Raw genomic sequence first — 13,215 nt, 5'->3', positions numbered from 1 at the left:
CCACCTATTTGAGGAAAGAGCATTTAGACCTATGGGTCATCTGAGCTAACTAAACTCAATGTGAGCTACAGTCATCATGGTTCTCAGGGGTTTTCCCCTAGTCCCTCAATTCCAAGTTCAGTTTCACCGACTCATCGGCCGCTCTGTCTCTCTGCTGGAATGCCTAAGTGGTATCTAACTTTGCATGCCCAGAGTGTAACTTGGGTTTTCCACCCAATTCTGCTGTCTACCCACGGGCTGAATGAAAATGCCGGCAGTCATGCTGGACTTTCCTCAGCTTTGTGAATTTGATCCGTCTATAAGACATATCAGTTCTGTATAAAGTATCCCTGTCCCCTTCTACACTAACCCAATCTGACATCGCCCCTCCTCCTACCTGGGCAGAAGTCCCCTTTCTCCATAAACAGGCCTGCAATGAACTGAAAGAAGAAAAAAAACCATAAACAAGGGGGCTGGAGAGATGGCCCAGCAGTTAAGAGCCCTGGCTGCTCTTCCATAAGACACAAGTTCAATTCTCAGCACCTACATGGCAGCTTATAATCACCTCTTACTCCAGTTCCAGAGAATCTGATGCCTTCTTCTGGCCTCCGTGGGCACTGAATTGATGTGGTACACAAATGCACACTCCTCATATGCATAAAATAAAATAAAATCTTTTTTAAAAGTATAAGTCAGATCCTAGTGTGTCTCCTTCATAAAACATGTTTCTAAACATTTAGGCTAAAATCTTTCCGTGGTCTAAATGCTTCCTCGCTGTCTAGAGCCCGCCTATCTCTCCAGCTTCATCTTCCCCTGGCTTAGGTGTTCCACATCTGTAAAAGGCATAATGACAATAATAAGAATCCCTAACTTTCCATCTGTTCCAGGGTCAGAAAGTGATCGCCATGAGCAGGAGGCAGAGCAAGTCCTCCAGGCAGCCTGCTCTCTTGTGCACTAGTCCAACACCCGACTACAGAGGATGTTTGAGCCAAGAAAGACAAGCGCAGCCTCCCTGAGGGGACCAGGGTTGCTGAAAGAGTTAAAAGACTTTTTCTCCAAACACTGGCCCTCCCTCTCCTGTGTCTGCTTTATGAGCTTAATGAGAAATCCAGGCACTTCACAAGGGACTGTACAAATAACTTCTGGGGCATCGCTAACTCCTCCGGCAGCAAGAGACCTGAGGCTGTCAGCGCTCCAGGGAAGATAAGTACGTGGAAAGAAGGTGGTTTTTACAGCATTGGGCAGACAGAATTTTGTGGAGCTCGGTGAGAGCTCCTCCCTTAGAGCAGAACTGAAAAAGCCCGCTTAGGCTCCTCAGCCCCTCTTCAAGATATTTGATTAGGAATTTGGGGGCGGGCCCTGGCGGGGCACAGACTCACACACTCTCTGTAGGCACTCACTCCTCTCTCTCCTCCTCCTCCTCCTCTCTCTCACATTCTCCAACCCAAGGAGGCCAGACAGAAGGACGGGTCACTCTGAACGGTTCAACCCAAGGTAAGTGTGGTCATATTACTTTAGGTTTTGTCCCTTGTAATTCTACAAGAAGAGATAAAGGAAAGGGGCAGACTGGGTAGATGAGTAGGCAAAGATGGGTTATTCCTCCCACCTGATCCGTGACACCCAGGGATGCTGAAGAGGGGTTACAGCAGGGAGCATGAGCTTCAGCATGTTACTGGATTCCTAAAAGCTCCCTGTGGGTGTTGGGAGCCTCCATTTCACAAGCATGATAGAAATTGCGAGAGCCTCTCTGCTGATGCCCATAAATCCCAGCGTGCTTGGGGCTTGGGGCACTTTGGAAAGTGGTCTTTGAATGTCCCAGAAATCTCATAGAGAGGGGCATGGTACCCAAATGTTAGGGGTAAGTTTTGTGTAATATGTGTGTTGTTGGGATGAAAGGGGGAGAAAAAAGAATTGACCGTGTTCAGGGAGTCATGGTTAGAATGAGGTCCCACTCAGCCCAGGAGATGGCTTTTAGTTTGACCTCAGCTCGCATAGAGAGAATTTCCCTAGAGTGAAGAAATGACAAAGTACAGTAGCTTCTGAGTCAGAATCCCCAAGTCTGAGAGAACCGCCCCAGGGATCCTCACACTGAACAGAAGGTCGTTAGCACAGAAACAATTTAAGGGATTGCAACCCTGAAGCAACATTAGATCGGTGGGGTAAGGACAGGCCTGCACTGCTACCAAGCAGCTATGCCTCTGAGGAGAGGCCACCGTGGCTGGGCATGGAGCCCCCTGGAAAGTTGAGTCTTGAAGAGGAAGGTAGCTCTCTTCTGCCAAAGTGCCTAGTCTGGAAGCGGGTGGAATGGAGACAGAGGCTTAGTGTGCCAGCCCTCTCTAAACAGCCACCTTGGTCGGTCCTGCAGCAGCCCAGGGCTGTGCATGGAAAAAATGCTGTCTTGGCAGTGGGCCGCTTCATCCGTCTTCTCTCCTGGCCCGAGTCAGGGACCAGCCAGCATCCTAGGTTCCTCAGACACACTGTGGCTCTTTGTTCAAGGGCTGTGACCGCCCAAGGATGAGCCAGGGTGCCCATTCTGAGCCGTCCAGCAGATGGTGGGATGAACAGACCTCTGATGGAACTGTTTCCAGGGAGCAGAGGGGCCTGACAGGGATGGTGCCCAAACATTGAGTAGTTAGAGTGTCATAGTCAGGGCACCTCTCACCAGTTCATAGAATCTAATGTTGTCTTTTAGCTCTTCTCGTGCCCTGTCCACATTGCAATCCCAGCATGGCCCAACAGCCAGAGTGCACCAGGAGACTCTCTTAGGCCAGGAAAGGTTCCAAGCACTCTCTGTCTTAACAGCTGTGTTCTGGGAGGTCCCCCTGCTCACAGGGACTGTGCAGTGCCCTTGCTGCAGGAACCTGGGCTAGGGTCCCCAGGCCAGATATGACACCCCAGTCTCCATCTTCCACACCTCCAGCCTCTCTCCTGGAGACTCCAGTGCGCCTTGTTCTTGTCTTGTTGGCATAGCAAGCTCCAAGGAGACAGGCTCCTCAACAGTGTGGGTGATGAATAAGCCTGGAAAGACAGGTGACATCAGCTAGAGGAGGTGGCTTCTAAGAGGAGAAGGGATGCAGCAGGCATAGTGACACATGCCTTTTACCCCAGTACTGGGGAGGCAGAGGCAGGCAGATTTCTGGGAGTTCCAAGCCAGCCTGGTTTACAGAGTGAGTTTCAAGACAGTCAAGGCTGTGTAGAGAGACTCTATCTCAAAAAAGAAAGAAAGAAAGAAAAGAAAGAAAGAGAAGAAGAAAAGAAAAAAAGCAAAGAATGAAAGAAAAGAAAAAGAAGAGGGATACTAAATTCCACTCCTGGCTATAGTTCCATTTCTATCCAATTCTCAGTGCCCCTGATCCCCCTGATCCCTTTCAGTTACCTCTCACGTAGCTATTGCAATCCCCATGGTGGGTGAGGGGAGTATTAAGTCTTTAGTCTTCAGGACCACAGGAAACAGAAGCAGACCAGGCCAGACACAGTACAGTCAGCCCAGAAAACAATCACTAAAGCCGTGCTGGGTTCCCAGCCTGGAAAGACTGGCAGTCTGGGTACACACGCAGCCGCAGAGCTGCTAACCAGTGCATTTTCTCACCCAGAAGACTCACAGACGATGGCGCTCTGGAGAATAGCCCAGACCTTGTGGTGGCCACAGGGGAACCACACCCTCCCACACACTCAGGACCAGAAACCCCCAGGCTACCCAAGAGATCAAAAGATCTTCCAGAAGTCGCTCAGCTATTCCCTTTCCACGTCTCAGTCAATTCTGGAGGCATCCTGGATATGGAAAGAACCAGGAGATGCTTGGGTTTGAGCTTTCAGAAAAGATTTCCCTGGGAGTCCAAACTAGATGGGAATTCAGACCTCAAAAGTATCACGCCATTACTGGTACAGGAAGGTTTACAACTTGGGGGAGAGGATGTCGTGTGCTTCTCAGCTTCAACAACAGAACCTTAGGGTGCTAAGGGAGGTGAAGGACCTGCCCCCTTCTCCAAACTGTGGCCCCCCCTTCCCCAAACTGTAGCCCCAGACCTCTGCCTCTCAGATTCCATTCTAACCTCAGACTCCTTTCGTTTTTGCATGAGCAGAAGTGAGAGAGCACTGACCTCCCCCAGACTCTGGCCCTGTTCCCTGGGTGTGGAGACCCCGTGGGAGGAGGCACTTAGAAGGAAATGCGCACCTCCCGCCCTCCAGTGCTTGACTGGGCAGTGTCATCTGTGTAGCTCAGAGCCTGTGGCCACCCTGAGGCACCCGTCTCCCCTCTGGCACCTTCACTTATGCCCCCACTTGCTCTGCTCTCTCCCTCTCTACAGAAACAAGATGCAGTGGGCCTCCATCCTACTGCTGGCAGGGCTCTGCTCACTCACCCAGGGCCAGTATGATGAAGACTCTCAGTGGTGGATCCAGTACCTCCGGAGCCAGCAGTCCACCTACTACGACCCCTATGACCCTTACCCCTACGAGCCCTCAGAGCCTTACCCCTACGGCGTGGAAGAAGGCCCAGCCTATGCCTATGGTACACCTCCTCTACCAGAGCCCCGGGACTGTCCCCAAGAATGCGACTGCCCACCCAACTTCCCCACAGCCATGTACTGTGACAACCGCAACCTCAAGTACCTGCCCTTTGTGCCCTCCCGCATGAAGTATGTCTACTTCCAGAACAACCAGATCTCCGCCATCCAGGAAGGTGTCTTTGACAATGCCACTGGGCTGCTCTGGATTGCTCTCCATGGCAACCAGATTACCAGTGACAAGATAGGCAGGAAAGTCTTCTCCAAGCTGAGGCAGCTGGAGAGGCTGTACCTAGACCACAACAACCTGACCCGGATGCCCGGTCCGCTGCCCCGATCCCTGCGAGAGCTCCACCTGGACCACAACCAGATCTCGCGGGTGCCCAGCAACGCCCTGGAGGGCCTGGAGAACCTCACGGCCTTATACCTCCACCACAATGAGATCCAGGAAGTGGGGAGTTCCATGCGAGGCCTCCGGTCCCTGATCCTGCTTGATCTGAGTTATAACCACCTCCGCAGGGTGCCCGACGGTCTGCCCTCAGCCCTGGAGCAGCTGTACCTAGAACATAACAATGTCTACACCGTCCCTGACAACTACTTCCGGGGCTCACCCAAGCTGTTGTACGTGCGGCTGTCTCACAACAGCCTCACCAACAACGGCCTTGCTACCAACACCTTCAATTCCAGCAGCCTTCTCGAGCTCGACTTGTCTTACAACCAGCTGCAGAAGATCCCTCCTGTCAACACCAACCTGGAGAACCTCTATCTCCAGGGCAACAGGATCAACGGTGAGATCTGGGGGAGGGAGGGGGCCCCTATAGTGCTAATGAGAATATAAAAGAAATGAACACAGGGAACCAAATGATCAATCAAAACTCACCACCAAAGCTTGCACCGGCCCTCCAGAAGAAGAGAGCCACAATAGAGCTGGTTGGCTCCAAAGGCCGCTACCTAGGAGCACAGCGGCTGTGGGGAGGCAGGATGAAAACAGTTAGCAGGGGGCGTTGCCAGGAAGAGCTGGTCACTTAACAAGTCACCTGTGGGGAACAGCCAGGGAGCGTGCTTGAAAGGAAGGGATCTCGTGTTCTGAGCAGTGAGAGATGAGTCTAGAGAGGCTCTAGAGTAGTGGTCCTCAACCTGGGGGTCGAAGGGCTCTTTCACAGGGGCCCTATATCAGATACACTGAATATCAGAGATTTATATTACATTTCATGCATTCATAACACTAGCAAAATTACAGTTATGAAGTAGCAACAAAAATAATTTTGTCATTGGAGGTCACCACAATGTGAGGAATTGTATTGAAGGGCCGCAGCATTAGGAAGGTTGAGAACCACTGCTCTGGAGGGATATTCAAGAAGAGATTTTGTTATCTTCTGGGGTCTGCCTCAGGAGGAGGTCAGGCTAAAGAGCCGAGGTCCCTGAACATCCTTACGATCACCAACAGATGCAGCCTCTCTGTTGGCCCCATGACTCCTGCCGGTGCAGCCTAGTCTCCTGGTTTGGGTGTTTATTTTTCAAACTTACCAGTTGATGGACAAGAGTGGGCAGCCTCTCAGAGCTGAGTGTGGGACTCTTTCTTGCCAGTTCTCCCTGGAGTCCAAGGAGCCTGTGGTGGCAAAGGTCCTCCCTGAGGCAACGTGAGCGTGGCCATGCAGGCTTCGAGCGGGAGCACAGACTGGGAGTTTTATAAGAATTTCTCGGCACAGACAGGACCACCTCTCTGAGGCTAAGAGCTAAAAGATGAATGTCTGACTGACAGTGGCCTTTCAGCCTCTTTCTGTTAGGATCTCACGCTCAGAACATGCTTGCCTTATCCCAGTGGCTTCTGATCTCAGCTGGAAGGCACTGAGCCAGCATTTAGCTTCCCTCCCCCTGTAGCCCAGTATGCTCTGGGGAAGGGAGGCCTGTGAGTGACCACTCAGTGGGCTTTGAAGTTCCTTTGACCTGCAGGGAAGGAATGAGCCATCAAAGCACAGGAGAGACCCAGTCCTGTCCTCTCCCTCCCCCCCCCTCCTCTCAGGGGGACAGATCAGTCATATGGCAAGATGTTAACAGCCAGACAGCCTTTCTCAGAGGGAATAGGGGAGGTTGCAGTGGGGTTGTGAAGGGAAAAGGTGTCTGTCTGGTCCTTTCTTTTGAACTGCAAGGCACATTACGTACACCCTAGGTTGGTTTTTTTACTTAAAGTCTCTCTTTTCGGGGAGGAGTCTTGTTAGTCCCAGGTGATGGTGGGAGTCATTTACTCTATCTTAAAGATACCACACACCCTCAGAGTTTGGCATTTTCTCACGATTTATGTCCCACCCTGCAGTCACCTCCCACCTACTCTGAATCCAGAAGAGCTGTCATATGAGAAATATCACATGACATGCTGTACCTCGTTCAAGTGCAGCCCTAAGCATGTGGCAGGAAGGCTCTCTGGGAAAGAGCACAGAAGCTAATGTCTAGCCATTCAATCAGAGCGATGAGACAAGGAGAGGCTGTGCCCTTTCTGTCTTTATGCAGAAATATCCAGTCAGACACAGGGCGATCCCTCTCCTGAAGTCAGACACAGGGCGATCCCTCTCCTGAAGGCAGATCCAAAAGTAAATCATTCGGTGAGTTGCTCCAAGGCCCTGCAAGGAAGCTCTCTGTTCAAATCACTAGAAAATGGCCACATCTACCCCAGACCCCTGTGTGACCAGTTTGGGCCTAATTCGTCCTTCCCTCTCCTGGTTATCATTTATTCTCTCTCACAGCTTCTTTTTAAGAAGCAGAGTAACACCTGTGCCATATCATTCTTGCGTTAGTATACAGTGTGCACAGTGCACAACCCAGAGGGCCTGACACACAGTTTCACAGTCAACCCATGGTAACACACAGTCAGCTTGCCTTCTTGTGGCCATTTCAGAGTAGACAAGTCCAGTTTGGGTGCTTGTTTTCTGAATTTCCAGGATGGGCAAGTAAGGTATAAAGAAAGAAAAACCATCTCTCCAGGTCACCCAGCCTAGGGAAGAAAGAACCCTCAACCCCTGCCCTTTGTCAGAGCTCGTAAAGGCAGGCATCTCTGACTGAGAACAAGGGGCAGCCCACCCGGCTCCCTCGCCTGCCCACCACATACACTGAGGAAAGCAGGAAGGAGATCTTCCTGCGCTGGCAGCCAAGGACCATGTTGGGGTGAAGGTGTAAAAAGAGCACTTATGGGTTGGGGACAACAGAACAGGAGCTCCAGACCTGCGTGCAACTCGGCACAGCCCCCTTCCCTTCAAAGCCTTCCTCACTTTTTCCAACCTGGCCGAGAGTGAGGAGGCAGAGCCATGGAATGTTATTCAGAGGCTGTGGGATCCAGTGGCGCAGGGCAGGATTGGAATTTGGAAAGACTTATGTCAGTCTTTAATCTGGGCTGGAAAATGTCTGCCAGGGCCTCCTCACAGAAGCCCTGACCTACTGCAGGTTGGAGGAAGGTAGTGGGGGGCTCTCAGAACCCCACAGACATCGGATCTAGATGCTGTGTCTAGTTGCTCACAGTTGTGGCCCACATTTATGTGTCCATAACTGAGTCTTGGATTTTTAGCACAGTGTGCAGGCTCCCAGTTGGGATGTCTATCTCAGTCCCCAATAGACTAGGAAGTGACAAAGATGTTGGCCACCTCATGTCTCCCCAAGGCCCCTGTACACAGATAACAGACCCAGCCTCCATCTGGACTGTAACCACTAAATCTGTTCCCAAAGATCAGAGGGAAAACAAACAAAAAAATTTCCAGATCTTCTGCCCCCCCTCAAGGGTATTTCCCAGCACCCCACTCTTCCAGGGGCCTGATTATTCTCCAGCCCATCTTGGTCAGTTCTTAAAGGAGATTAAAAACTGATGGTGTTAACTCAAAACCATATTCCTCCCCGGCCTCAGCCTTCTGCGCCATCTCCCTTGGCAACCCTCATGTTCACACGCACTGCCTCCCCAGGAGAACCGCTCCCCATTTTCTCTAAAAAGTGGGTTAGCTCCTACCAGCCCCTACTGATCATAGTTCCAGGCACCTCTGCAAGAAGAGGGGAATCTCTGGTGTAACAAAGGCAGCCCTGATCTACCCCCCGGCTGCAGCGGCCAGTGTTGTGTCGATCATAGCTCCAGACCCCACCAGCACCTCTGACAAGAGCAGCCTTCTGGGGCCCCAAGTGGAAGGCAGCCCTGACAGGCTTCACGGTGTCCGGTGCCGACGTTGCCGTCTCTCTTGGAGTTTTCACTGGGATTTGGATTTTTTGTTTTCCTTTCAAATGACTGACAGCAGACCAGAGACAGGTAGTTGACTCTGGTTGACTCACCCAAGAGGACAGCATGGATAACTGTGGGAGGCTTTATGTTGCGAGAAAGTTATGATATCTGTTCCATGGCTTAGGGGAGCTCCTCTCCGAAAGAGTCCTCGGTGACTTCTGAGAGTAAAAAGAAGCAAGGTCCTGAGGGGATGGCTCTGGCTCCACCTCCATACCAGAGTTCAGACCCCTGGAACTAGCAAGGTCTGGAGGAAAGGACACCCAAGGACATTCAGGGACAAAACACAGGTGGAAGTGGGAATTTGGGGCCTGTGCTTCAGAAGCTGGAACCACACCTCAGTGGTGGTGACAGCCTGCCTATAATTCTAGCCTCAAAAGACAGAGGATCCCTAAGGCATGATAACTGGCTAGCTACCAAGAGCAGACATACCAGCAAGCTCTGGGTGTGACTGAGTGACCTTACCTCAGGGAAAGAAGGCAATTGATGAGGATTCCTGACAGTTGCTCTTGGCCTCCATATGCATGCGCACAGATGTGCACACACATACAGGTGTTTCACATACATGTAAACATGATACACATACACATGAAAATGGAAAAGGGGAAAATAATAAATAAAAGAGGCAGACTACAAGGTGTGGTGGTACACACCTGTAATCCCCCACTCAGCATGTGGAGGCAAGAGCGTCTGGAGTTCAAGGCTATGCTTAGCTACATAGTCAGTTTGAGGCCCGTCTGGACTATATGAGATCCCATCCCCCAAAGTAAAAGTGACCTATGTAACCATATACAGGAGACAGGGGAATCATTTATTTGATTTTGTTTTGCTTAGTATGTTTTTTGAGACAGGGTCTCTCTATGCAGCCCTAGCTGTCCGGGAACTCCCTGTGGAGTTCAGTTTGACCTTGAACTCACAGAGATCTGCTTGCCTCTGCCTCCCTGGCGCTAGACTAAAAGGCCTGCAACACCACGCTTGGCCATTTATTTGACTTTGGAGCACTGTGACAATGCTCGGGTTCCATCCTGCCTTCCCCTTCCAGGCTCCTGAAGGCTCGGCACACAGACACTCGTCTCTAAAGCCAGGATTTCTCTCCTTCACTTCCTACCACTTTCTAGACCTGTGAAATGACAGGAAATAGTCAAGAACCGTGTCCCTCCATTTCCGGAGAGTCCTCCTGGTGCTGTGTCATTAGCAAAGCCCTCCTCCCAGAGGCAGCCGAGCTTTCGCAGCCGCTGTGGTCTATACCTACACTCTGCTTCCCCCTGCTGCCCACAGACAGGAAAAACACAAGGCTTAGTGGGAGGAACGCCCAAGGATGTGGGTGGGGTCAGCGGAGTGAAGTACAGGTGGGGGTAGGGAAACCGGAGGCTGAGCTGCAGAAGCTGAAATAGGGAAGGATCTGTTCCCAGCACTGTCCCAAACAATGCCAATCCGTCTGACTCCAGCTCTAGCCCCGACACTCCACTCTTCCTCCCCACCCCTGCCCCAGTCTTTATTTCAGGGATTCAAAAGGGCCCTCCCTCTAAGCCGGTTTTTTATGACTTCTAAACTGGACTTTTTTTTCACCCGCCCATCCTTCTTGTCCCGCCAGAGTTCTCCATCAGCAGCTTCTGCACGGTGGTGGACGTCATGAACTTCTCCAAGCTACAGGTGCTCCGCCTGGATGGGAACGAGATCAAGCGCAGTGCCGTGCCTGCGGATGCGCCACTCTGCCTGCGCCTCGCCAGCGTCATCGAGATCTGAGGGGCCTCGCTCCCGGCTCGGGCTCGGGGCACAAGGCTCACCGTCACCCCGCTGCATTCGGCTTGGATGGTCTGGTTTGGCTTTTGCTGGATGGTCTGGGGCAAGCAGGTGACACAAGTCTCCTTTCAATAGGCAAGGTTAGGTGGATCAGAGACCCTGTCAGATTCTGCAGAGGACAAAAGCAGCGGAGGAATAGCCTTAGAATCCAGCCCCCCAAATCTTCCTATCACTCAACCTTCCCCGTGACCTGATCTGGCAGAGTGTAACCTTGCGTAAACAGTAGCATATAACCATTTTCAGACAATCTGACTTTTGGGACTGTGTTCAACAGCATGGTCCAGCTGCTGCTTCTGCAGTTACTCTGGGCTCCTATTCATTGCTCCTCAAAACATACCTCTTACGCAGCCACCCCCTCCTAGGCCCAATCCAGTCACTCTGCCCTCTCTCACTGAGGCCTCTTCTATGCCCTAGGCAGTCAGGAGACACACATTCCCTCAGGCCCCCATGGTAGCTGTTCAGCAACCTGTGGAGGGAGGCCACACTATTATCTGAAGCTAAAAGGTTGCCTAAAATCACCACTATGCCTCCCTAACCTCCTCTGTTTAAAGCCACCAAATCGAAGGTCATCAGCATACTGATGATGTCATGGCTTGATACCAGAGGAGACTAACCAGTTCTGCAATGGAGGATCATATTCAAAGGAGGGAAGGGTTACCTGGTACCATCACATCCATAATGTGGGTAGGGAAGGGTCACACCTCGAACTAGCAGAACTGAAGAGGCAGGCCCTGTCCCTGGTTTCATCTGACCCAACGCGATCTGTGCCCCTTTTGGGGCTTTTAGTCTTGAGGGGGCAGCAGCGTGGTTTTCAAAACATGAGAAAGACCCATCCTTCGATCCAAGTAGGAAAGTTTGGTGCCCAGATGGCAGAAGCAGACTCCACCAGCCTCGGGCCCACCTGCTAGCCCAGCCTAGGGAGTGATCTCAACAACTGCTTTGTCCCTAAGATACCAGCTTTGCTAGAGATGCTCCCTTGGGTGCAAGAAGCCCAAGCCAGGCCAAGTCTTGCTACCCTGGGCATGGATTCCTGCTTTACTAGGTGAAGCCACACCTCGTGCCCAAAGGTGCCCGGGATTTGTAGTGTGGCTGACAGCAATCCTGTCTTCTCCTTTCTAAAGGTGATGTTGCCTGGGCACAACCCACAGGCTCTTCTAGATCCCACTGGGATGGAGCTGTCTGGGCAGCCAGCAGCAAGAGCCAGTTGAGGGATGTTAGCCTGAGTCAGGTCTCTGTCCAGACACCTTACAGCCCTGATTCTGCCTGCACTTGGGAGCAGGTGTCTCTGAAAAGGGGAGGGGTGGAGGAGGGTGCTTAGACTGTGTCCTGGGCTCCAGAATCTCCAATCCACAAAAGCCAGACCAGCTTGTCTCAACAAGGGAGTGCCGCGTGTGGGGCAAGGCTGCCCTGCCCAGGGCTCTTGGGACACACCTGCATGTGAACACCGTCATGCCTCTATAAAGGGTCCTCAGCATGGGGCGAGCATGAGTGGTGGCTAACCTGACTAATAAAATTATTTTATCCGTGCATCTGTAAGGATGGAGTCATTGGTAGCAGCCCTCAGATTTGCCTCAGGACACCTAGTCACGCAGGCCTCGAGCTGTATTCGTTCTTTCTTTTGTATTCTTCTCGGGTAAGTGTAGCTAAGAGCTTTTAAAACTACCCTTTACAAAAAACTCAAGTTAGGAAGTGTGTTATAAACTTTAACCTCACTATTTATACACCCATTTGTCTCCGGGGGGGGGGGGAGACTGGTTTTGAGGGTTGTTTTTGTTGGATTTGTTTCTGTTGTTGTTGTTGTTACCCCTTCCCTCCCTCCTTCCCTCCCTCCCTCCCCCTCCCTCTCCCTCTCAATGCTTTTCTCCCTCCCCACTTGCCAACTCTTATTCTGGACCTAGGGGAGCTGCTGTACTATTACATTAATCACTTCTGCCCTCTAGTGGCAGCTGAGAGCTACCTGACCTAGCAAAGCTCTCTCGGTCCTGGAAAAACAAAGTCTGCACCACCTACCTACTTTCCACTCCTCCTGGTGAATGTTTCTTGAAACCCTTCAGGTGTCAGATGCCAGGCTAAGAACTTAACATTGTCTTGAAGTACGAAGGGTGTTTGCCTCTGCGCCTTTGGTACAGAGGAAAGCAGAAGTGACTGAGGATAAACATATGCCAAATTCTGACCGCCCCAACTCCTTTTTTTGTGAAAGTGAGCTGGGGAATGTTTTAGGAAAGAGTGTGCAAGATGTGAGTGCCTTGGAGATCCGGTACGGGTGCCAGGGAAGGGTGAGGAGATGGGACACTTATGAAGGGGTCTAGTCAAACAGCTGCTGATTCTTAGCAGCTCAGCTACCCCCACTGTATTAACTCTTTCTGATTACTATGGCAGACACCTGACATCAGCAACTTAAGGGGGTAGGGTTTATTGTTCTACCACAGGAGTAAAAACGGCAGCGAGTATGTGGCAAAGGGCCATTCACATCACAGCAGAGCAGAAAGCAGAGAAAAAAGCAGCAACTAAGATCTGAATATAACACTCAAAGATTTTCTCTCTAGAGTCTACCCCCTAAATTTCCATTGTAACTGAGGCTTCTCTCCCACCCACCAGTTCACTCTGGGGCTTAATATTAATTACAACCTGGCCCATTAGCTCAGGCTTATTACTAACTAGCTCTTACAGCTTAAATGA

At 51.3% G+C, this 13,215-nt stretch overlaps 1 protein-coding gene across 1 annotated transcript; it reads left to right on the top strand.

Moving 5' to 3' along the window:
- The first annotated feature begins 1,114 nt into the window (after positions 1 to 1,114).
- On the top strand, positions 1,115 to 12,065 carry Fmod (fibromodulin). Its single transcript, XM_057769852.1, has 4 exons — positions 1,115 to 1,186; positions 1,429 to 1,473; positions 4,287 to 5,272; positions 10,328 to 12,065. Exons 3-4 carry the CDS (start codon positions 4,294 to 4,296, stop codon positions 10,477 to 10,479), a joined length of 1,131 nt encoding a protein of 376 aa, XP_057625835.1. The 5' UTR covers positions 1,115 to 1,186; positions 1,429 to 1,473; positions 4,287 to 4,293; the 3' UTR covers positions 10,480 to 12,065.
- The last annotated feature ends 1,150 nt before the right edge of the window (positions 12,066 to 13,215 follow it).

Source organism: Chionomys nivalis, chromosome 5, assembly GCF_950005125.1.
Source record: "Chionomys nivalis chromosome 5, mChiNiv1.1, whole genome shotgun sequence".
Classification (NCBI taxonomy): Eukaryota; Metazoa; Chordata; class Mammalia; order Rodentia; family Cricetidae; genus Chionomys; species Chionomys nivalis.
The sequence above is the reverse complement of the archived record's forward strand: the minus strand, read 5'-3'. Positions and strand labels throughout refer to the sequence as shown.

Bases quoted from the DNA above. Each gene is read 5' to 3' on its own strand.
- Fmod (XM_057769852.1), top strand. From the start codon at position 4,294: ATGCAGTGGGCCTCCATCCTACTGCTGGCAGGGCTCTGCTCACTCACC. The intron at 5,273-10,327 runs GTGAGATCTGGG...TTGTCCCGCCAG, and splicing joins CCAGGGCAACAGGATCAACG to AGTTCTCCATCAGCAGCTTC.